The sequence below is a fragment of the Podarcis pityusensis genome, assembly GCF_964106645.2.
Source record: "Podarcis pityusensis genome assembly, chromosome: 12".
NCBI classification, from domain to species: domain Eukaryota; kingdom Metazoa; phylum Chordata; class Lepidosauria; order Squamata; family Lacertidae; genus Podarcis; species Podarcis pityusensis.
Window position 1 is genome coordinate 55129978 of NC_138037.1, and position 21919 is coordinate 55151896.

At 43.0% G+C, this 21919-nt stretch overlaps 3 protein-coding genes across 9 annotated transcripts in view; 2 read left to right on the forward strand and 1 right to left on the reverse strand.

Moving 5' to 3' along the window:
* The window catches only part of CDK13 (cyclin dependent kinase 13), a 37013-nt gene extending 34380 nt beyond the window's left edge, over window positions 1–2633 (forward strand). Inside the window, exon 14 of the mRNA XM_080975702.1 lies at window positions 73–2633. Coding sequence (XP_080831828.1) covers window positions 73–920 — 848 coding nt within the window. The 3' untranslated portion in view covers window positions 921–2633. The remainder of the gene's footprint in view (window positions 1–72) is intronic.
* Window positions 2634–5334: 2701 nt separating this feature from the next.
* On the reverse strand, window positions 5335–9549 carry MPLKIP (M-phase specific PLK1 interacting protein). The gene is made up of 2 exons (XM_080976059.1): window positions 9174–9549; window positions 5335–6973 (listed from the first exon to the last, which is right to left on the reverse strand). The coding sequence occupies exons 1-2, from the start codon at window positions 9510–9512 to the stop codon at window positions 6767–6769; spliced, it is 546 nt and encodes a 181-aa protein (XP_080832185.1). The 5' UTR covers window positions 9513–9549; the 3' UTR covers window positions 5335–6766.
* The window catches only part of SUGCT (succinyl-CoA:glutarate-CoA transferase), a 301170-nt gene continuing 286230 nt past the window's right edge, over window positions 6980–21919 (forward strand). The window contains exons 1-5 of one of the 7 annotated variants that reach the window (XM_080975937.1): window positions 6980–8660; window positions 15048–15102; window positions 15190–15263; window positions 20072–20157; window positions 20403–20453. In XM_080975937.1, coding sequence (XP_080832063.1) covers window positions 8609–8660; window positions 15048–15102; window positions 15190–15263; window positions 20072–20157; window positions 20403–20453 — 318 coding nt within the window. In that variant the 5' untranslated portion in view covers window positions 6980–8608. Of the gene's footprint in view, window positions 8661–11798; window positions 12000–15047; window positions 15103–15189; window positions 15264–20071; window positions 20158–20402; window positions 20454–21919 lie in introns of those variants that run through there. The other 6 variants (XM_080975938.1, XM_080975939.1, XM_080975940.1 and 3 more) reach the window with 6 other exon arrangements.

A 21919-nucleotide genomic window follows, 5' to 3' on the forward strand; every position in this document is an offset into this window, starting at 1 on the left:
TCTTAATTTGTTGTTTGATGAACCAATACGTGGTTACAGATCTCATTCTGAATTCTTTAAAAATCCACTTAGGACAAGAGGACTTGGTCAGGCAACCTGAGATGAGACCCCAGACGCCAGAGGAACGACCTCGCATCTTGCCCCCAGACCAGCGCCCCCCTGAGCCACCAGAACCACCACCTGTCACTGAGGAAGATCTTGATTATCGGACAGCGAACCAAAACCTGTCTTCACTTAGTAGCTCTTCAGGGATGGATCCTCATGCTGGAGTGAAAGCAGCTCTTCTACAGCTGCTTGCTCACCATCAGGCTCAAACAACGGAGAAACCAGCAACATCTAGTATGGATTTCCAATCAAGAGACTCTTTTGTAGCAGGTCCAGATTATAAGGATAGTTTTGGGTCATCTACATTCTCCTCTGCTCATTACAGCAGTAGTGATGGAATAGGAAGTGGATCATCTGGGACACTAGAAAGGGGAAACTTCATTGGAAATTCAGATGTTCAACCCTTGGAGACCTACAGTACTGCTTCATCTCACTCTAGTGGTGCCCCTCCACCTCCTGCCTTTTCAGAACCATTTCATAGCTCAGTAACTGGTTATGGAGACATTTACCTCAACACTGGTCCCATGCTATTTAGTGGTGATAAGGACCATAGATTTGAATATAGCCATGGTCCCATCACAGTTCTGGGTAACAGTGGTGACACATGCACAGGGTCTGAAAGTACTCATTCCTTGTCCTCAAAGACACAGAACTATAGCTATGGAAGTAATTTACAAGAACCCCCTGGCAGTGTTAGCCACATGCATGGACAAACGTGGACTTCTCCTGCCCAAGGACCTGGATATTCACAAGGATACAGGGGACACATTAGCACATCCAGTGTCAGAGGACGAGGCAGAGGATTGCCATATTGAGCATCTGTTTCTTTCTTTTTCCCTCAGGCACATCGTTTTTACCTGGAAAGACTTCGTAGCTGTGATTTCAAAGCAGCAATCCAATAGACTTGAATAATGTTAATTCAACAGCTTTATTTTTATGTGGAAAAGGGTCTTGCATACAATAAGAAAATGCTTACAATTCATGCTGTTCTGAGAACCAGATAATTGATTGTACATCTTTGCAAATTCTAGCTATAAATTTTATATTTTGGCAGTTAAGTCGATGCTAAATTTAGGGACATCAGCTTTTTATGGCACATTGTCAGATCTGAACTATGCACACACTTGTGCTTTTTTTTGTAAGTTTGGACCAACTTTTATGTAAAAATTTTACAACAATCAAAGCAGGGCACTGATTTATTTGGTATTTCTTTTTACAAAACTACCTTTTAGTCAAAAAGTCACTGTCAGTCTTTGCACTGCTTTCAGTGTTATCTGTGGAAGGAGTTCTTTGTGCTCATTTCAGACAATAAAACACAGTCTTTCTTGATATAACAGTTTTATACATATTTGGGCATCGATTTGATTTACTTTCAAAGTCATTCGTCCAGTAAAATATCCTGTCCATCTTCCCAGCGTTTGTATAAAAACTGTTTTACTTGAATGGTAAGTGCCTTAACAATGTAAGCTTAAGGTCTGAAGAACATTTCATTAAATTCAAAAGGCTGTTGGAAGGTACTTTGTAGTTTGATACAAATATTTAATATTTACACTACATTCAGAGTAAATTATGGACAAGGGGAATAGATGGCATTCTTTATGGGATTCTTACAAGCAGTTAGAAAAGTCAAATTAGAAAAACTTTCTCTTTCCCAAATTACAACTATCCCCTTAATGAATTAAGTGAAGAAAATTGAGAATGTATGGACAGTAATGAAGAAAGGTAGGTTTCCTTCCATTTTCTGTAAGAGCTCTTATTCTAATTCCTTTACCAAATAAAAGTTAGTGTCCTGTTTTATTCAAAATAGTCTTTTTATTAAAAAGAAAACAGAATAGCATATTGTTATATCAAATTAACAATAACTAGTTTTGTGTTGGAAAACTGACACCTGCTTTTTTCCACATAATTTGCTGCAGAATGTAACCAAAGTTACATAACCAGCATTTAATGCAATGAAATTAATAGGCAGTTAAGACTTATGAAAACTGGGACTGTGCCAACCAATTCTGTATTAAACTATTCCACTAACTTGCTACTTGATTTGAATCTGTTTTGAAATTTCATCACATGTTCAGTCTAAAAGCAAAAGATGGTTCAAGGAAGTACCACTCTGGCTCCAAAGATGATGATTTCCAGCAATATAAAATTGTTCTGTGAGAATGAGACTCAGCCAGGAGACTGGCTAGGCTTTCTGTGTACTGAAATGTTTTTAAATGACCATATTGGAAAAACAGTTCCCAACTGATTATCCAGTTGATAAGTTAGTGCACATGTAGCTATTTTCTAAATATGTAATGTTTCTATGAACAAAATTACAAATGTAGTCTTGTCAGCTGTGACTTGAATCTTTTAGAAGCAAACCTAACATTGTCTGCTTCAAATTCTTGACTTAAGTGAATATTGCATTGTAGGGTGTCAAATTTGTTGGAACTCCCCTGTAAATATGACATTGGTCATCTGCAGTATCGTTTAGAGAATCCTGACTGAAAATAAAAGCAGCTAAACTGGAAGAAAATACTTAAGCTTAACAGCTTGTGTTGACGCATTTCATATAGAAGATGCTGGGTTTGGAACACATCTTCCTCAATAATTCAGTTTAGTAAAGGCCTGCTCAAAAGTGAGTAAAAACAGCAACAGCGCTATGCTAAAACTTTTAATTAGTTAGTATCCTACCTCTTCCCACAGTTTCCATTCATGCACAATCTAGGAAAATAAAGATTGGTTCAGGTCCAGTTCTCTGGATTTCATTTTCTGATTGTAATTTCTGGCGCTGCATTGGAGCCCATTCCAAGTGGCTTCCTGCCTTGGACAATACTTTGGGCATGTGGAAGAAAGAAGGGGCTCCAGTCTAGGCAGAACCCATGGCTTTGTAAGCTCCCTAGAACATGTTGTCCACCCCACTAAATGCTACAGAGCCAAAGGGGAATCTATATTGGCAGTTTCAAAACTTGGGTAATACTTGGACTTGTGGATGTTGCTGGACTACAACTTCCATCATCTGTAACCACAAGCCATAATGGCTTGAGGTAATGGGAATTGGAGTTCAACATTTGGAAGGCTATAGGTTCCCACTCCCTGTTATAAATACATGTTTGAATCAAACTGTTCTGATGTTCCCAAAATCCTGCAAACATGGACAAAGGCCGGCCTCTCCAAGTCAAGGGTTCAACGGCTTCTTGATGTTGGCATGTTCTTTTGAATATTCCATAAATCTGATGGAATCTGCTTCACTAAGGAAACTAGAGCAGGGTTTCCCAAACTTGGGTCTCCCAACTGTTGTCAGACTACAACTCCCATCATCCCTAGCTAGCAGGATCAGTGGGAATGTATTCCAAAAACAGTTGGAGACCCAAGTTTGGGAAACCCTGATCTAGAGAGAGGTGCTTTGGGGATTCCAGTTCTGACATACATCAATATGTCTTCAGGAATAAGTCAAATATAATTTCATACAAGGGAAGCTTTATAGATTGACCTAAGAGGGTAGTAAACTACCTGGTCAACTGCCTTTTTCAGTGTTCTTCAATTTTCTAAACCTTAAGAGAAGATAAGTGAAATGGCACTTTGTAGCACACTTGCTAACAAAAGCAAGTGGCAAAGCCTTCAATACAAGGAAGCCATCTTTCTCTGTGCAGAAGGTAAGTATTCAAGACATCCATTGGCACCTAGAAGGAAGCATTCCTCTGTGTAAGAAATTACTAGGGAGCATTTTTGATGTAATTTTGAGGACTGGTAGAATTCAGATTCTTCACTATTAAAAACTATAGCCTAAATATAAGAAGTACAGACTTGGGAAACACATGAATGACATACAAATGAGCTATGCTTAAGATTATATGTTCCACACTAGATTTTTATAAATTAGTATTAAGGCTTGACAGAAGTAATGTCACCCTGAAATTTATTACCTTTTACCTGTGTCTCAACCCAAGTTGAAAAGGATGCAGTGCTTTTTTTCTCTTTCCAAGGTTTCTTCTACATTCTTTGTTCCTTAATGACACTATGGGACCCTCCATCCTGCCTCCTTACTGCTAGGCTGAGAGGGATTACGCCCAGGAAAAACGTCTTTATTATTGCTGAATTACACTTGAGGATAAATATTTGGGAATAAATATTCTGTACAGAAACTTCTGCTTATGCCCCCTCACCCCTTCTAGAGCTGGCAAAAGCTTGCTTTTAAGTAGAGACAGCACTGTGATTGGTGGAGATTGTATAAAGTTGCAGGGACTGCCCTTTGTCATCAGATTGGTGATAATCTTCCCTTCTCATCTGACCTGCATGGATTAGTTCAAGAAGGGGACCTGTGTGTCTGTGTGTGTGTGTGTAGTCACAGCAGGTGGTGTCATGCAGTCCCTCGAGGGCTGGCCAAAATGAATGCAAGCCTCTGGGCAAAAAACACGGGTTGTTTACAACCCCTGACGTAAACAGTAAACATGTTGAACATCTTCATAATGCACTTGCTTATAATTTAGCCTCCACACACCCTCAGTTTACCTTAGCCTTTCCACCCTAATTCTCTTCTAGTGGATGGTCGCTGGAGGATTCTCCTTCCTTGGAGGATTTTAAGCAGAGGTTGGATGGCCGTCTGCCATGTGTGATCTAATTGAGATTTCTGCATTGCAGGAGGTTGGACTTCCAAATCTACATTTCTATGAGACGCTGAAAATGGGTTAGTTTAATAACCCAACAGTGTTTAAGGCATACCTTATTCAATACTGTGGTAGCTGCTAACCACACTGCCATATAGCACCTACTATTTGCATTAGTTATTTCCTGTAAATCAAATTACCTTGCATTAAACTCAATTGTAAATCATTTTTAATTGCTTCTCAAATGATACAGTTGTATTAAATTCAGTTTATTTAAGAATAAAAGGAGAGATTACTCACATGAATTGGCTAAACAAGTAGAAGGGGGCTGCAGGTTCATTGTAACACTTAAAATCCACCAGTAACATAGATGGCAGCTGTTCAAATGTTACAGCTCCCATGTGATGAGATGCTTGTCAGCAATTTCCACAGCCTTATATTGCATATAAACACAAGCTTTAGTAGTTTAAGATTATATGTTGTGAATGCAGGTTCTTGGCACTGCTAATTGCTTACTCAGATTTCAGAAGGCTAATCTGGTTTCAATGACTAGCAAATGCACGTGACTCATGAGTAATCATACGGGAAAATGGGATGTGTTTATTGTGAAAAGACTTGTCCCAAAACAATGTAGAACTGATGCTTAGATTTCAACAGCATCTTTATTTAAAAAATCAAAATCAAATCAAATCCATACCCTTTGGGAACATTTTGTATTATAGAAATCCAAAACAGTTGGTTATTTGATTTCTAAAAAGTACTAAACATTAAACTGTGCTGATACACTTTTACATACATACCCTCTGTAGCTTTTGAAGTTCACAATTTAGCCCGCTACACAGAGAACGCTGCATCATAGGCTTTGGACATTATCCAACAGCTCTGTACGCAAACCTCTAAATCCTTTTTTAGAAGTAAATCTATTTGGGGGGTGAGCTAAAAAAAAAAAAGTGTTGTCTGAATGCACCTCTAAATTATATGCATAACCAACTCATTGCTAGATTTCCTTTCCTTATTAAAATATTTAATTCCTCCATTAGATTTAAATTAGGAAAAATGTGAATGTTTATACTTTCCATTCCTGCTGGTGTAGCAGCAGTAATATAAAATAAGTAGTCCAGAAGTTATAAGCACAGCTGGTGAATAAATCCACCATGAAGGCTACAGAAATAAAGTCATGAAAAGCGGCATTTTTTTTTAACTGAAGCAAGTCCAGATACTCAAGTGTCTACAAAGCCAAGTAGCACAAAATGTATTATTGTTAGGTTTCAAAAAATAATCAGACTCAAGTTAAAGATTTTGCACTAACTTATTTCGTTCCCTATTAATCTGCTTTTGAAATGTAGAGCAAAAACCAAACTAGCAAAGCCCAGTCATCTTGTACTCCTAAATAAAAGTCCTAACAAAAGGTGACATTTGAAAAACTGATAGAAGCAGTGTATTTATCAGGTGCACAAAACTTACTTGCCCCTAGGTTTACCCAGTTCTACTTAGTGGCTTATTTAAATAAGGTAATTTTTGTACGCAGGTTCAACATATAAGGTGGTCTTTTGTTACAAATTAGTAAAGTTTTGTTCCCAAATAGAATTTTTCAATACGAAAATATATAGGTATAGATGAGTTTCTGAACAGAAGAGGTTGCAAGATTGGCAATTCTAATGTTAAACAATTTTAGCAGATATTGTATAATAGCTTATATAACCTGCATATATTTACAGGCTGCAAGAAATTTCAATAGCATTACCTCTAGTATGACTTAACAAAAAGCAGTAAGCATTTGTGAGTTTTACAAAACATTTACTTTATTTTAAAACTTTGTTCTAAAAATGTTCAAATCTAAAATATACCACTTTCTTGGGTTAATATTGTAAAATGGCATGGAAGAGATGAATATAAGAAACTGACACAGACTGATTTGCTGGTGACTAAAGAATACTTTGCTTTCCATAGGCGGATGTCCCACTTCCATATGGTCAGTTCAAATAAAAGCATTTTCTAAGTTCTTTATTACTTGCCATCTTACGTATGAAGGTTGGCCCAGTTTTCTCACAGTTGTTTTTTCACTTGCATAAATGTTAACTGAAATACCTCCCCTTTTTGCCAGTGTATGTGGTTTGCTCACTGCTGTACTGCTGGTTAACATCCGTAACGGATACGGGCTCTAGGCCAGCCCAGGGGTCTTCAAGCATTGAAGGTTTGTAATAGTTTTCCACATCATCATTAGACACTCTTTTCTCTCTACCATGTGGTGTTCCCAATGGGGTAGATGTCCTGGGTGATCCCTTTGAGAGAAAAGTCATGAGGAAAAGGAGTAAACAGTCTAATTAGATGCCGAGCTTTCAGAAGGTGTTCAAGACCAGCTAAATGCTATAAGTTATTGTTTTTCTTTTAAAACAAGTTTATTTTGTATAGATTAATCACTAGCTGTCCATGTAAACAGATGTTTTAAAGTGCTGTGGTAATTTGTATTTTGTTTGTCTTAGAACATAATATAGTGTAAATTCTGTGACTACAGAAGGTGCAAATAGTAGGTCTGTATTAAAGCAAGTACAGAAGGTTATAAACAGCTGCATCTTTTAATGTTCAAAAGAAATTGGCTGGTACTCAAGGGCTTTCAGTGCCGTGGCATTTTTCAGATTTCCATTTCCAGGTGCCGCTTGTGACAATCTCATATTGCTTCAAGGGTACCCTGATTCCGATGGAGGCACAAGAGGCTGCAGTGGGAGGGAAGCCTGATAAATCCCTGTGAGTGGTGTAAGCCTTGTGAACAGTCAGTCGGATACAATTTATGGGAATGACAGCAAGCAGCCAACTGGGCTCTGAATGCAACATTTGTGTAATTCAGGTTTGGAAAGACCCACGCATATGCTCTCTCAGGTGCAGGAGCTTCCTGCAGCCAATCAGAAACCATGCTTAGGTTTTGGAAGTCGAATGGACTACCCGAACTGATTCCATTTGACTTCCAAGGTACGACTGTATTACACAATACAAGTTAGATACATTCCAGGTAGAAAGCTCACAACATAAGTATCCATTTTAGATTCTATGAACCACAGCTACAGGGAGTGGATTATGTTCTATATAAATCAGTGGAATACAGCTGTTATAGTCTCAGAAACTACGTTTCCCATTTTAAACTAGGAGCACTTAATTTTCAAACAACAAACTTTCACCAGTTCATCAATTTTCTTCCCAGTCTTGCTAAATTAACAGTGTCTTAATTTGGCTGGTTTGGAAAACAAGCACGTGTTTTAATCCAATTATAGCAGCTCCTACTTATGAGTTCATTTTTGTTTTGTTAATATATTACTAAGCACCACTGGTTAGGTTTGATTTCAAACCTATTTAGTATTTCTTAAAGTTTAGAACTTGCATTTATCAGTTGGTCTAATAAAATGATTTTTCTTACTTGGCTCTTTGCTAATTGGTGTAAAGAGCCAACACTTGCCTCCAAGACTTTTGTGGCAACCTGGGCCTGCAATGGCCAGTGACACATATTTTTCAGGAAATCTTTAACTGGAAAACTTTCTGTTTGTTTCAGAAAACTTTCTGATGTTTCAGCACAGGAGTGCGGTTGGAACTCAAACTCCCAGGAATGATAGGAGCTGTACTCCACATCTGAAGGGCCACGCAATAGCCACCAAGAGAGGGATCAAATTCAACACATTTATTTTACTTGCATTTAGAAAACAATGCAAAACTTTGAAACTGACCAGCTTGTCAGATATTGTACTACATTCAATTTCTCCTCTCTAGTAACCAGGCTGCAGATGATTTGTCACCAATTTGCAAAACCGTCTCCCTCGGGAGGTAGTGGACTCTCCTTCCTTGGAGGTATTTAGGAAGAGGTTTGGTGAGTTCCATCGGTCATGGATGCTTCAGCTGAGATTTTCCTGCATGGCAGGGGGTTGGACTAGATGACCTTGGCAGGGCCAGATTCAGGTTTGATGAGGCCCTCAGCTACTGAAGGTAATGGGGCCCTTTATATGTCCAGCTGTCCTTTGTCAACAACAAATTGTTGCTGCTTTTTGTGCTGAACATACAGTGGACCCTCCAGATACGAACTGAATTTATTCTGGGGGTCTGTGCACACCCCAAAAAACTAGAGGTGCTGCTTCTGCGAACGTTTGCTGGGTTCGTAACCTGAAAGTAACGAAACCAGAGCGGTACAAAACTGGAGGGTCCACTGTTTCAGGTCCAAATGTATGGACCTAACAGGTATCTAAAGCCATTTGTGCATAACAATGTATGTATTTTATCAAAGCAATTGTTGAACTGAAATAGAATTAGGAAGAAGTATATTAATAGTGAATATGGGGGGGGGGAGCAAGAGAGTGGGGCCCTGTATTTAGCTTATACGTAAATCGGGACCCCTTTCCACAGTTCTATTATTCCGATGGCAGAGTTGGAAAGGGTTCCCGAGGGTCATCCAGTCCACCCCCCCCCCCCGCAGCCATGGGATGGGACCGGCTGCTTCCCTACCTGGCTGAATCTCCGGAAGCCCCCGGAGTGCGGCTGCTTGAAAGGCGGCGGCGGCTGCTGCTGCTGGAAGGCTCCTCCTCCGGGGGACCTGCCGCCCCCGCCGTAGGGAGCGTAGGGGCCGCCGGCGGGGCTGGCGCTGCGGGGCCTGCGCGGCGAGGGCCCCCCGAAGTCGTAGGGCCGCGCGCGGTGGCCGTAGGGGGGCGTGTGCCGGGGGCTCCCGTAGCCCTGAGGGGAGCCCGCGAAGGGGGGGCCGCCGCCGCCTCCTCCTCTGTCCGGGTGGGGGCCGCGGAAGCCGCCGGAGCAGGGGGGCGTGGGGGGCCGGAAGCCCGGCCGGTACATGGCGGCAGCCGGCGGCGGACGACCCGCGGGAGACCTTCCGGGGGGCGGGGCTCCCGCGAAGCGGCCGCAGGAAGGTCCGCCGCCGCCAGCCCCGCCCGCAACCGCGCCCGGCGCCCAACGTTCCGCGAGAAACATGGTTCCGGCTCCCGCCTCTGGCCGTATTTGCAAACATGCGGCTTAGCTATGCACAGAGGCAGTGCCGGGTTTACGTATAAGCTTAGGGCCCCACTCTTTTGGGCCCCCCCAAAAAAATTAAAGGGGAAAAAATGGATGTACATTTCCAAAATATAAGATAAAAAACAAAATAAAACCTACACAACAGTTTTGTGTTGTTTAGGCTCCTATGATGTAAGCCAGGCTTTCTCAAGCTCGGCCCTCCAGATGTTTTGAGACTACAATTCCCATCATCCCTGACCACTGGTCCTGCTAGCTAGGGATCATGGGAGTTGTAGTCCAAAAACATCTGGAGGGCCGAGGGTGAGGAAGCCTGATATGTAATGGGCCCCGCCTGCTAGCCTGCTCCCTAAAATATCACTGGTTTGCTCATCTCTCTATATAGGGTGCCTACATTCTGCATGTGCAAATGGCTTTAGATACCTATTAGGTCCATAAATTACCATATAGCATATATTCAACACAAAAAACAGCAGCAATTTGTTGTTGACAAAGGTCAACTGGACATATAAAGGGCCCCATTACCTTCAGTAGTTTAGGGCCTCATCAAACCTAAATCTGGCCCTGCACAGAGCTTATTTGCTCAGCTGGTTTTGCAGGGCATTTGACCGTGCACGGAGTCATCCACATGACACTGAAAACAAACATGGAAATCATTTATGTGGCCAATTCAGCTCACACTCATAGGGTATAACTTCAGCCTAAAGGGTTGCTGTTCTTGTTAACTCCATTTAGCTCTCAACTGAGCATGCAAGGGATGGCAGCCTCAGATTTGTTTGTACTTGTTAGGACATTTTAAGAAGTAAATGCCATTGAACTCAGGAGTTTACCTTCCCCACTAGACTGAGGTGAAACAGAGGAAGGCATAGGGCTGAGGTGAAGCTCCCTAAACCTTGATTAAATTTGAACACTTACATTATCTTGAAATTATGGGTGCCTTGCACCCAGAAGCTCTGGCACCCAAAAACAACACAGAGTTGTGACAATCTGGAGGGGAAACAGGTGGATATTTCGCCAGCATGTAGAGAGAATAGGATACCTAGAGGGCCGTCTGTTAATTTTTGCTTTGTCAGGCATTTGATGAAAGGCATAAAGCCTTTGTCCTAGGTTTAAAAATAAAAAAGCAAAATAGTTGATGCCAGATTTATAAATATATGTATAAATGTTGGCTGGCTACTGGGCAGAAAGATCCAAAGAGCAATAAAGAGCATGAAATTCACACTCGACTCTGAGTATATTTCACCTCGCCCTCTCCTACTCCTAAGTTTGCCCATCCAAGCAGGTTAGACCTTGGGGGGGGGGGTGGCCCTTAGCAAGGATTAAATGTCTTTTCTTTCTTGCCCGCTACTAATGTTCTTGTTTCTAGGCCCATGTTTCAATAGAGTCGTGTGTGTAGGTATCTGTATACAGATAGATGCGTATAAACATATATATATGTAGATCTCTATATAGATATTATATCCTTCAGCCTTTATCTGAGGAAAATAAGGATGTCCTAAGGAATAGAGGGACATTATGGGATCAAATCAGTAAATCCTGTCTTATGTAAATCCAGAACTGTCCCTGGAAAATAGGGACTCTTGGAGGGTCTGTAGATACATATTTATATATGTTTTAAGGTGTGTGTGTATCCAGTGCTTTTTTTCTGGGGGACACACATACCCCTACACATTTTGTGAATATTTGTACTTTTGTCCATTGTATTTATTTTTCCCAATTTGAACTATAAAACGGTGATTTTATTGAGTCAAAATGAGAGTACCCCTAAACATTTTTTTAGATAAAAGAAGTGTATATCTATAAATAGATACCGATCTAGTTTTAGAGTTGTGTGTGCATTCTATATTGTATCTATATTGTATCTAGAAACAGATATATAGTTTTAATTCCATCAATGTTTAACTGCTGTCTTAATGTTTGATTCCCTGCTCTCCCTCCCCGTGTCGCTAAGCTGTTCTTATTTGTTATCTGCAAGCCGTCTTGGGGGGGGGGGTGTCCCTTTGCGCCTGCGTCCTCCGCCTGTCCCTCCCCAGCCGAGCGGAGCCTGGAGCGCGCAGGGCGGCTGCGCGGGAGGCGCACGCGGCGGGGAACTTGGGGCCAGAGTCCAGAAGCGCTGCCCAAGTGGGCGCTGCTGCTGCTGCTGCTGGTGCTGGTGCAGGTGGTGGCCTCGCAGCCTTGCCCTGGCCCGGGCTGCTTCCGCAGGGATGCTGGGCGCCGCTCTGGGCCGGGGGAGCCGGCGCCTGCTGCGCCCCCCGCAGCCCGCCAGGCTCCCCTCCCGGGGACAGCGGCGCCGAAGCTGCCTCCTCCCTCCAGGTAGCCGCTTTGACGCTTCTCCAATGCAGCGGAGCCGCGGCGGGCGGGGTGGGCTGCGGGGGTCGGGGGCGCGCCCGGCGCGCGCCCGCCAGAGAAAAGTGGGGGGCCGGGAGATGCCAAGTTTGAGGGAAGCAGCTGCCCCCCTCCCGGGCCAAGCCGAGGAAGCGTGTGCTCACCATAGCTGTCAACGTTTCCCTTTTTAAAAGGGAAATTCCCTTATTCCGAATAGGATTCCTCGCAGGAAAAGGGGAAAGTTGACAGCTATGGTGCTCACGCAGTTCGCTGAGGAGAGTGGCGCACACAAACACAGGCGAGGCCAGGTCTACTCAGAAGTATCGCAGAATCACAGCCTGGTAAAGTTTGAAGGGACCCCCGAGGGTCATCTAGTCCAACCCAACATTGCGGGAATCTCGGCAGGCAGCTCCCCCATCCAGTTCGAAACCCTGTTGAACTTGTTGAGGATTACACGCGGGTAAGTGGGCACAGGATTGCAGCCACAGTCACGGCTTTCTTGGAAAGCAGCCCATTCTGTGCTCTTACATGTTAGATATATTGAGTCTGGGATAGCTCAGTTGGTAGAGCACGAGACTCATAATCTCAAGGTCATGGGTTCGAGGTCCACATTGGAAAAAGATTCCTGCAATGCAGGGGGTTGGACTAGATGACCCTCGTGGCCCCTTACAATTCTAGAGTTATTTGATTAAGGGACTCAAGACGGCTTGCATATAAAAAATATAAATGGTTTAGAACAGAAAAAAGCAATATTTAAGAAGCAACTAAGCACGGATAGAAGTAAATCCCTATACACTTAGGAAATATATTAAAACCATATAAAAAATTACAGTAAAAGCAGCAATGCACCAGCCCTTTCATTAAAAGCTGTCAATTTCCAAAAGCCTGTAGGAACAAAAAAAAGAGACTTCACCCATTGTTATTTTCTCATAGGTAAATTACTGCTGAGCTTCGTAAGATCCCAGTCTTACTAAGAAGTCCCACTGAATTCACATGGGTTTACTTCCAGCCAGACATTGCTGGGCTATCTCTACAAATTGCATTGAATAATGTTTGTTAAGCCACAAACTTAACAGAGAATTATGATGCAGATCTCTTATAATGCAGACCATCAGAACACTTTGCCCACCCCTCAGACAGAGAATTCATTAAAGGTTTAGGGCAGGGATGGTTAATCTGCCCCCCTCCTGCTTGCCCAGTGTTGTTTGACTTTAGCTCTCAGCAGCCCCATCCAAGATGGCCCAGCGTCAAGGATGATGGCAGTTGTAGTCCTGTAACATCTAAATGTCCCTAGTTTCACCGTCCCTAGTTTAAGGGTAGATTCCAAGTATGTTATTCATTGGCTTGATCTTTGTGGACTCTTGACCCACTGATATACAGTGGTACCTTGGTTTAAGAACAACTTAGTTTATGAACAACTTGGATTAAGAACGCCTCAAACCTGGAAGCAGGTGTTTTGGTTTGTGAACTTTGCCTTGGAATTAGAACATGTTTCGCTTCTTGTTGAGTGTGTTCCATTTGTCAATTGCGACCCTCACTGCTATAGGAAAGCACGCCTTGGTTTAAGAACGCTTTGGTTTAAGAGCGGACTTCTGGAACGGATTAAGTTCGTAAACCAAGGTACAATTGTAGTTAGTCCTTCCTGCTGCAGGGGCCAGAGACTGAACTTTATGCAGGTAAAACACATCCTTTGTCATTGGCCTTATAGACTCGCCACATTTCTGTCTGCATCTGCCACAGAAGCAGTGCCGGAAAGAGTCTCAACAGGAAAGTAGTGACTGCAGACCCAAAGTCAGTAGGATCTGCTGCTTCTCTATTTCTTTAATGCAGATGTGGTTCTTTTACAGTGGTAAAGGTAAAGGTAGAGGGACCCCTGACCATTAGGTCCAGTCGTGACCGACTCTGGGGTTGTGGCACTCATCTCGCTTTACTGGCTGAGGGAGCTGGCGTACAGCTTCCGGGTCATGTGGCCAGCATGACTAAGCCGCTTTCTGGCGAACCAGAGCAGCACACGGAAACGCCGTTTACCTTCCCGCCGGAGCGGGACCTATTTATCTACTTGCACTTTGACGTGCTTTTGAACTGCTAGGTTGGCAGGAGTAGGGACCGAGCAACGGGCGCTCACCCTGTTGCGGGGATTCGAACCACCGACCTTCTGATTGGCAAGTCCTAGGCTCTATGGTTTAACCCACAGCACCACCCGTGTCCCTTTACAGTGGTACCTCAGGTTAAGAACTTAATTCGTTCCGGAGGTCCGTTCTTAACCTGAAACTGTTCTTAACCTGAAGCGCCACTTTAGCTAATGGGGCCTCCCGCTGCTGCTGCGCCACCGCCGCATGATTTCTGTTCTCATCCTGAAGCAAAGTTCTTAACCCGAGGTACTATTTCTGGGTTAGTGGAGTCTGTAACCTGAAGCGTCTGTAACCCGAGGTACCACTGTATTCCCATTTTCTTTCACTCCCATTTCCTTTTCATCTGTTGGTCTTATTTACTAATCCATGATCTTGAATTAAGTTAAATCTGTCCCCACCCCCCATGTTCCTCCTTTGTCCATTAGTTCCCCTTTGTATTATTGATTATTTCAGCTTCAGAGGGTTTCAGCTTCAGTTAAAAAGAAGCCAAAAGCCAAAAGGATAATTTGCAGTTTCTAAAACATCTAACATCTAATGTAAAAGGTAGATGACCCCTGAACGGTTAAATCCACTCAAAGGCTCATCCTGCTTCATCTAGTCCACTTCATCAGATGTGTGTTATCCTCAGTTGGCAGGTTGGGGTTGGGTTTAAAAGGGGAAATAAATGCAAAGAGCAGCCAGTGGTCATTCTTAAAACTTAAACATATCTGTCCTTATACCAGGGATGGGAAATTTTGTACAGTCAGCTGCATTCCAGTCATGCAAAAGTCAGAGGTGCCGGCACACATGTTCTGTGCATAGGAATGGCAAAACCATGTTGAGGAAGGTGCAAAGTTTTCCATAATGGAACAGCAGCTTTATCAATAACTGATGGTTCTAATGATTCTTTTCTCTGTTTATAAAGCAGGTGCAGATAGTGTGAAGCCACTGGATGGCGTGAGAATTCTTGATCTAACAAGGTTTGTGTTTCTTCTGTCTGTAGCTCAGAACAATTCTTAAAGCTTCGCAGCGTAGTGACTAACAATTATCACAATTTAACATTGCAGAGTACTTGCGGGACCTTTTGCCACCATGAATCTGGGAGACCTTGGAGCTGAAGTTATTAAAGTGGAAAAGCCAGGTATAGTTACTTAATCTCCTGCTTTCCTGAGCCAAATCTTTTTTGGCATTGCTGTAAGAGTCTCAGAGAAACAGCGATATTACACACGTAATGGCCACAGTCCCAACACAGAGAGCTAAGTGTGTTTAAGACCTTTAATTTCAATGGATTTAGGTATTGCTTAACTATTTAGATGGTAGCCAATATCTTTTACTTCAAGATGGTGCATTAGCCAACATTCTAAAATCAGCTAAATTAAGGGGAAAGCCAGGGAAGTGCTGTAACTCACTGGAAGAGCATCTGCTTTGCACATAGAAGATCCCAGGATCAAGTCCCCTGCATCTCCAAGTAGGATTGGAACAGATTCCTGCCAGAAACTCTGAAGAGCCGCTGTGGACAATACTGAGCTAGATGGACCATTGACTTGACATAAGGCAGTTTCTGTGTTCCTAGTTATGAAGCAGATATGTTTAGTTTCATAACTTGAAACTACACAGTAGAGTAGATAGATGGTAGACTTGTCACAAATAATGTACTATTATTATTATTATTTTATTTTAAAACCCTGCTTCTCCTAAGACTGGCAGGTTACAGTAGCAGGTTGCCATAGCATCTCATTACTTTACTACCAAGAGGTTTAAAGTGGTAATCTTGTCTGAAGTGAAGCAAGAGTCAGGCCCAGACGGGGGGGGGGGGCACATGGGCCACTTGGCCTGGGCCTCCGATTCCAAAGGGGGCCTCAGTCAGCATATTCACTATTGCAGGGGATGTACTGGGGCAAACGCAAATAAAATTATTTGTCAGCATAACTTTTGTGAAAATTATTTATATACTTACTTATTTATAAGACTTCAGTTATTCCCAGGGTAAAAAAAGGGGGGGGGGCACATTATCTACCTGGCCCAAGCCTCTACCTGGCTCTGTGAGGCCCTGGCAAGAGTAGTTGAAGTGTTGGGCTCACACTGGGGAGACCCTGCTTCAGTTTCCTGCTGAACTGTGTGACTTGGGGACTATTACCAACCCTCAGCCTAATCCACCTGGCAGGGTTACTGCGAATAGAAGAAAGGTGGCGGGTTGTTATGAAGGTGAAAATCCCAAACCTACAAGGATGGTGGGGTTTAAAAAATGCAATAAAATATATGTTTACAAATGCTTTCCAAAGAACGCATGGCGGCTCAACCGTGGTTGTGGGCATGGGCTGACCCCACCCCTTCCTCTCTTTGTATTTAGCACAAAGGTCTGAAGGGGAATGCTGACTGCATTCAGTTGAAAGCAGCTAGAATCCTCCCCACCCTCAGGAACCTGTGGGCACAAAAGGTTCCTGCCTGAAGCGAGGTTTCTATCTAGGTTCAACTAACGGAATCCTCCCTCCAGGTTTGAATCTTGCTCCAAATCTCACGCCATAGACACAAAGGTCTAGGGAAGAGGGGGTGGCAGCCCCCAGCCCTTGAATGCGTGAAGAGGGCTCCCCCTCTGTTCTGCCTGCTGAAGAACTGAAGTGTAACTCAGCAAGTTGCATGCGTGTTTCTAGTACAAAAAAAATATTAAATTGATTTTGAGCATACAGTCATACCTCGGGTTAAAGACGCTTCAGGTTGAGCGTTTTCAGGTTGCGTCCTGTGGCGACCCGGAAGTAACGGAATGGGTTACTTCCGGGTTTCGACGCTTGCATGTGCGCAGATGCTCAAAATGACGTTGTGCGCATGCGCAGAAGTGGCGAATCGCGACCCGCGCAGAAGCGGGTTGTGTTCTGGTCAGGATCCGGAATGGATCTCGTTCGCAACCAGAGGTACCGTTGTAATTTTATATTTTTGTCTTTGAGACACATCCTACACTGCATGCCAAAGACAAAGTGTTGTGAGGCACAATTTAGAATCTAATTGCTGTTAGCATTGCTGCGTTAATCTGACTGAAGTAACTGCAGGCCCCAGACTAGTTACAAATGTTTGGTTCAGAGATACGTTAGCTAAACTGATGATGTCGCTGATAAAGATGTTGCTTTTGTTATTAGGCCTTACAAGCTAATCGTTCTTAATTTGTGCTTTATTGCACCAGAAACACATCTTTTGTATGTGCTTTATTTCCTAGTCCTGCTTCCCAGGCAAGAGAGCCTTGCAGGAACACTCTGGTGACCTCTGAAAAGAAAACACACCACCTGGTTTTACATCTGTCTTTAGTGAAACCTCTTGCTTTGGCATGTTAATTGCACATGTGTTGCTTATCGGAGCTCCAGATGTCTAACTGGTCACTGTAAGAACTTACCTCATATCATGTGTATCCATTTGTAGCTCCACTTATTCTTGTGCAAAATATCTATTGTTATCATATAGTTAGCAGTCCCAGTCTCCTAGTCACAGGGCTAAGGATCTGCATGCTTGCATAGGGTATTCGATGTGAGGTGGGAAAAACATGGTATGGGCCTCTGAGTCTGTGCCATTTCAGAAGGAAAATAAATAGTTCCCCACACCAGAGCCCAACTGGCATTGGAAAGCTACAGCATCAGAGAACTTCCTGTTGAGTTTCATCCTTGATATGTAACCACCAACCTTAGTACAGACAAAGGAGACCTGTATCATATAGATCAGTTCTGATTTTCTATCTTCTGCATCAGACTGGGTCTGTTCTTGGTCCCGGAGATAAATGTGTTGTGTTTACCAACATAATGAACTGCAGAGCTTTCATCACAGCATTAAATATTGGCCATGAACCAGGAGAAAACTTACTCTGCAGTTCCTGCATCCCCCAAAGGCTTTTCTTGTAGGTTTGAGAACTGACCCAAAAAACAGAAACAAAACCCAACCTGGCCTCTTGTTGTTGTTTAGTTGTGTCTGACTCTTTGTGACCCCATGGACCAGACCACACTAGGAACTCCTGTCTTCCACTGCCTCCCGCAGTTTGGTCAAACTCATGTTCGTAGCTTCAAGAACACTGTCCAACCATCTCATCCTCTGTTGTCCCCTTCTCCTTGTGCCCTCCATCTTTCCCAACATCAGGGTCTTTTCCAGGGAGTCTTCTCTTCTCATGAGATGGCCAAAGTCTTGGAGCCTCAGCTTCAGGATCTGTCCTTCCAGTGAGCACTCAGGGCTGATTTCCTTCAGAATGGATAGGTTTGATCTCCTTGCCGTCCATGGGACTCTCAAGAGTCTCCTCCAGCACCATAATTCAAAAGCATCAATTCTTCGGCGATCAGCCTTCTTTATGGTCCAGCTCTCACTTCCATACATCACTACTGGGAAAACCATAGCTTCAACTATACGGACCTTTGTCGGCAAGGCCTACTTCAACTTCAATTGCAGAAATCAGCAGACGAAGCCTTCTGGCATAGCAAAGGGGTGAGGAAGCTTTTCATATTTAAGGGCCAACAGTTCTTGGATACTATGGAATCCAGAGCAACCTTGGCCACAGTTTGACACAATGCTAAGCAGTAGACTATGGTTAAGCAAATCAGGCTGTGGATCAGTGCTCCTGTTTTGCTGTTCCCTTCCTCCAGTGAGAAGGCAGATCACGGAATAGCTAGCTTAGTATTACATTTGAACCAGCACTTGTGTTTCATTTCAAGCAAATCACAGTCTGAAGCCAAGGTTTGTGCCTAATGTCTCGTGGTTTGTTTAGGGAAAAACAAATGCCGTGCACACACCTCTTGTCGTCCTCCCTCCAGACAAGAGCTCAAGGATATTTTTGCCTGTTGAGGCAAAAGCATTCAAGGAGGGTGGCGAGAGATGGGGCTTAAGTCAGATAGAGAGCTCTGGAGGACTATTGATGGCCCCAGGGCCTGAGGGCCAGATTTGACCCACTAAGCCAAGGATTGCAGTTTGTTGCTGCTGCTGCTCAGTAGTGGGGAGAAGGAAAGGGGCAGTGATTTGCACATTCATTGCAAACTGTTAACAGTGGCTTACCATGGTGTCTGAATATAGTCACTATTGGAATTCCTTGTTCTCAGTTCTTTCTACATTCTGCCATTTGATGAATGGCAAAACTTGTTGAATTTACCTTGCTAAGGGGGTAAGGAAAAAGGAGAAATTAATTAATTCTAAGATAACACATACTGAGGGTTTTTCCCCCCAAGGTCTTCCTAAGTTTTCAAATTTCCCAGGTAAAGGTTTCCAAATCAGGTCATAACATTGCAATCCTTCACATGACTGCTCAAACCCCATTGAGGTCTATGGGATTTACTCCTGAGAAAGCAACAGTCAGGCCACTGTCCCCCCTCCCACTTAGCATGAGATGCAAGCGATACATGCACCAGCACTACAGTTGGCAGCATATTCTTCAGGATATTTATTCAGAAATAAAGCACTGTTCAGTGGGACTTACTCACTAGTAAGTGGCCAGAGAGAAGTAGTCCTGCTGGAGGTATTAATGCCTATAGCTTTAAAAATTCTGAGGTGGTGGAAGAGGAAGTGTATCCTTTCTGCCTCTTGCTCTGTTGCCACTTTGCCCACAGGAAAGGAAGGTGAGCGAAGGGATCCAGTGGGCAAGAGGTTCAGTAGACAGAACCTTTTGAACTTTTTAAAACCACAGATGTAATTTAACCTAAGATGTAATTTAACCTAAGCTGCCAGGGTCAGAGTTTCTTCTCTTTTTCCTTCTGCTCGTCTTCATTCCCCAAAGTTACCTGTATTCAAGTGCAGAAGGAATACTTCTGTTTTGCTGAAATAAAATTGTGTCCTCATTTTTCAGTAGTAGATTAAAGGGCAACCATGGTTGTCAGATGATGAAGACATTTGAAGGTGAACTTGAAATAGGAACACGGGGTATGTTAGTTGGCATTTGTACTGTGGTGCAGGAAACTTCTGGAAGCATACTCACGTGACCATTATCATTTTCAGGAGCAGGGGATGATACAAGATCCTGGGGACCCCCCTTCCTTGGGATGGAAAGTGTTTACTTTCTCAGTGTAAACAGAAACAAAAAGGTAAGAAGGTTATCCAGCCGCTTGCTGCTGAATATTTTTAAAAGGGAGAAACATTTTTCTTCCATCTGTGTAATCCCTGTCATATATCCAAATATCACTGTCAGTTTTAGAAATTAATTGTTGGATGCAACTGTTTAGTACTTTAAACAAGCACCAGAGTTGACTTTATTTGTTTTAGCAAAAACAATTCAATGGGAACTTGTTATAATCTTATTAAGAATATTGCATTCTTTCTCCATTACTAGAGCATAGCTGTTAATATGAAGAATCCTAAGGGAGCGAAGATAATTAAAGAGGTATGTTTTAAATACAAAAAACCCCCTGATTCATTTATGCAGCCTGTAGATTAAGAGCACTTCCCAGGGAAATCGCTTTTATAACATGTGAATACAAATCCTGGGTGAGATCCAGCATAACATTAGGGCAAGATGTGGGAAAGTTAATGTTGCACACACAACAGAAGTATAAAATTGTAGCACTGTGCAATATTCTGCCTCCCATTGGATTTGGCTCCTGCCCTGCATTAAGAACGAGGCTGCCACTAGCAGAATGTCTTTTGCTTTAGGAGACTGTCCCAAATGGATTTCACCCGTTGTTCTGTTCTGTTTTTGTATTTCACCCTTTGTTATTGAATATATCACATCTGTGAAGGAAACAGACTGTTGGGTATCTTTGTGTGCACCCTAATCTCAGAGCGGCAAGGGACTCCAGGGGTTCCCACGCTTTACCAGGGCTCAGTTTCCTTAGAATGAACTTGAAATTAGACTGTGGTGTCCTTAGGATATAGGGTTCTATTTACACAATCTGAGCACAGGATGGAAGGGCTCACGGCATTAACGACTCCAACAGCTCTTGCTGTCCCGTTAGGTTTCCAGTGGGCTCTCTGGAAAGAGGGGAGACACTTGGAACAAGTATAGGTATTTTGCTCTCCCCATTAAAAAAGGATATTATAGAGTTGGAAGAGGGCAAACAGCATTTTTGGAGGGCTGGAACGCCTTCTTATTAGAGAATGCCTTGTTGTTTGGGGCTATTTAGTTTAGGAAAAAAGGTGGTTAACAGCATGATCCTTTGCAAGTATACTTGGGAGTAAGTCTCATTTAGTCAAGTGGAATTTGCTCCCAGGCAAATGGGTACAAGATTGCAGCTTATACCAATAAGCTGCAATCTTGTACCCATTTACCTGGGAGCAAATCGCACTTGACTAAACGAGACTTACTCCCAAGTGTACTTGCAAAGGATCATGCTGTACATGATAGGTGTTAGAAAATTATTAATAGCATTGAGAAAGTGAATAGAGAGTGTGTTTTTCTTTTTCTCTTGCTATAGTAGAATTGGGAATCACCCAGTGAAGTTAATTAGCAGTTGAATCAAGACAGACAAAAGAAAATTAATTTGTGGAATACACTGATGTATTTTGGCTAAGATGGCTACAAAGGGAGATTAGAGACATTCATGGTGGGGAATTGGCTTATCAGTTGCTGTTAGTCATGTTGTTTGTATGAAGCATCCAAGCTCCAAGGCACTATAATCACCAAATACCTGTCCAGTCTCCACCTGCTGCCCTCTCACCACCTGGAACAGACTGGCAGGCAGATGGGAAGTCTGTGTCCCAGGAGATGGCTATGAACAAGGGTGTTGCAAACATTCCTGGGCTTTGCGGTGCAGGAGAAAAGAGATTGCGCTAGTTCTATCCTGTACCTTGACTCCTGTCAAGGAAAAACAGTGGGGAATGAATGAATGAATGAATGAATGAATGAATAAA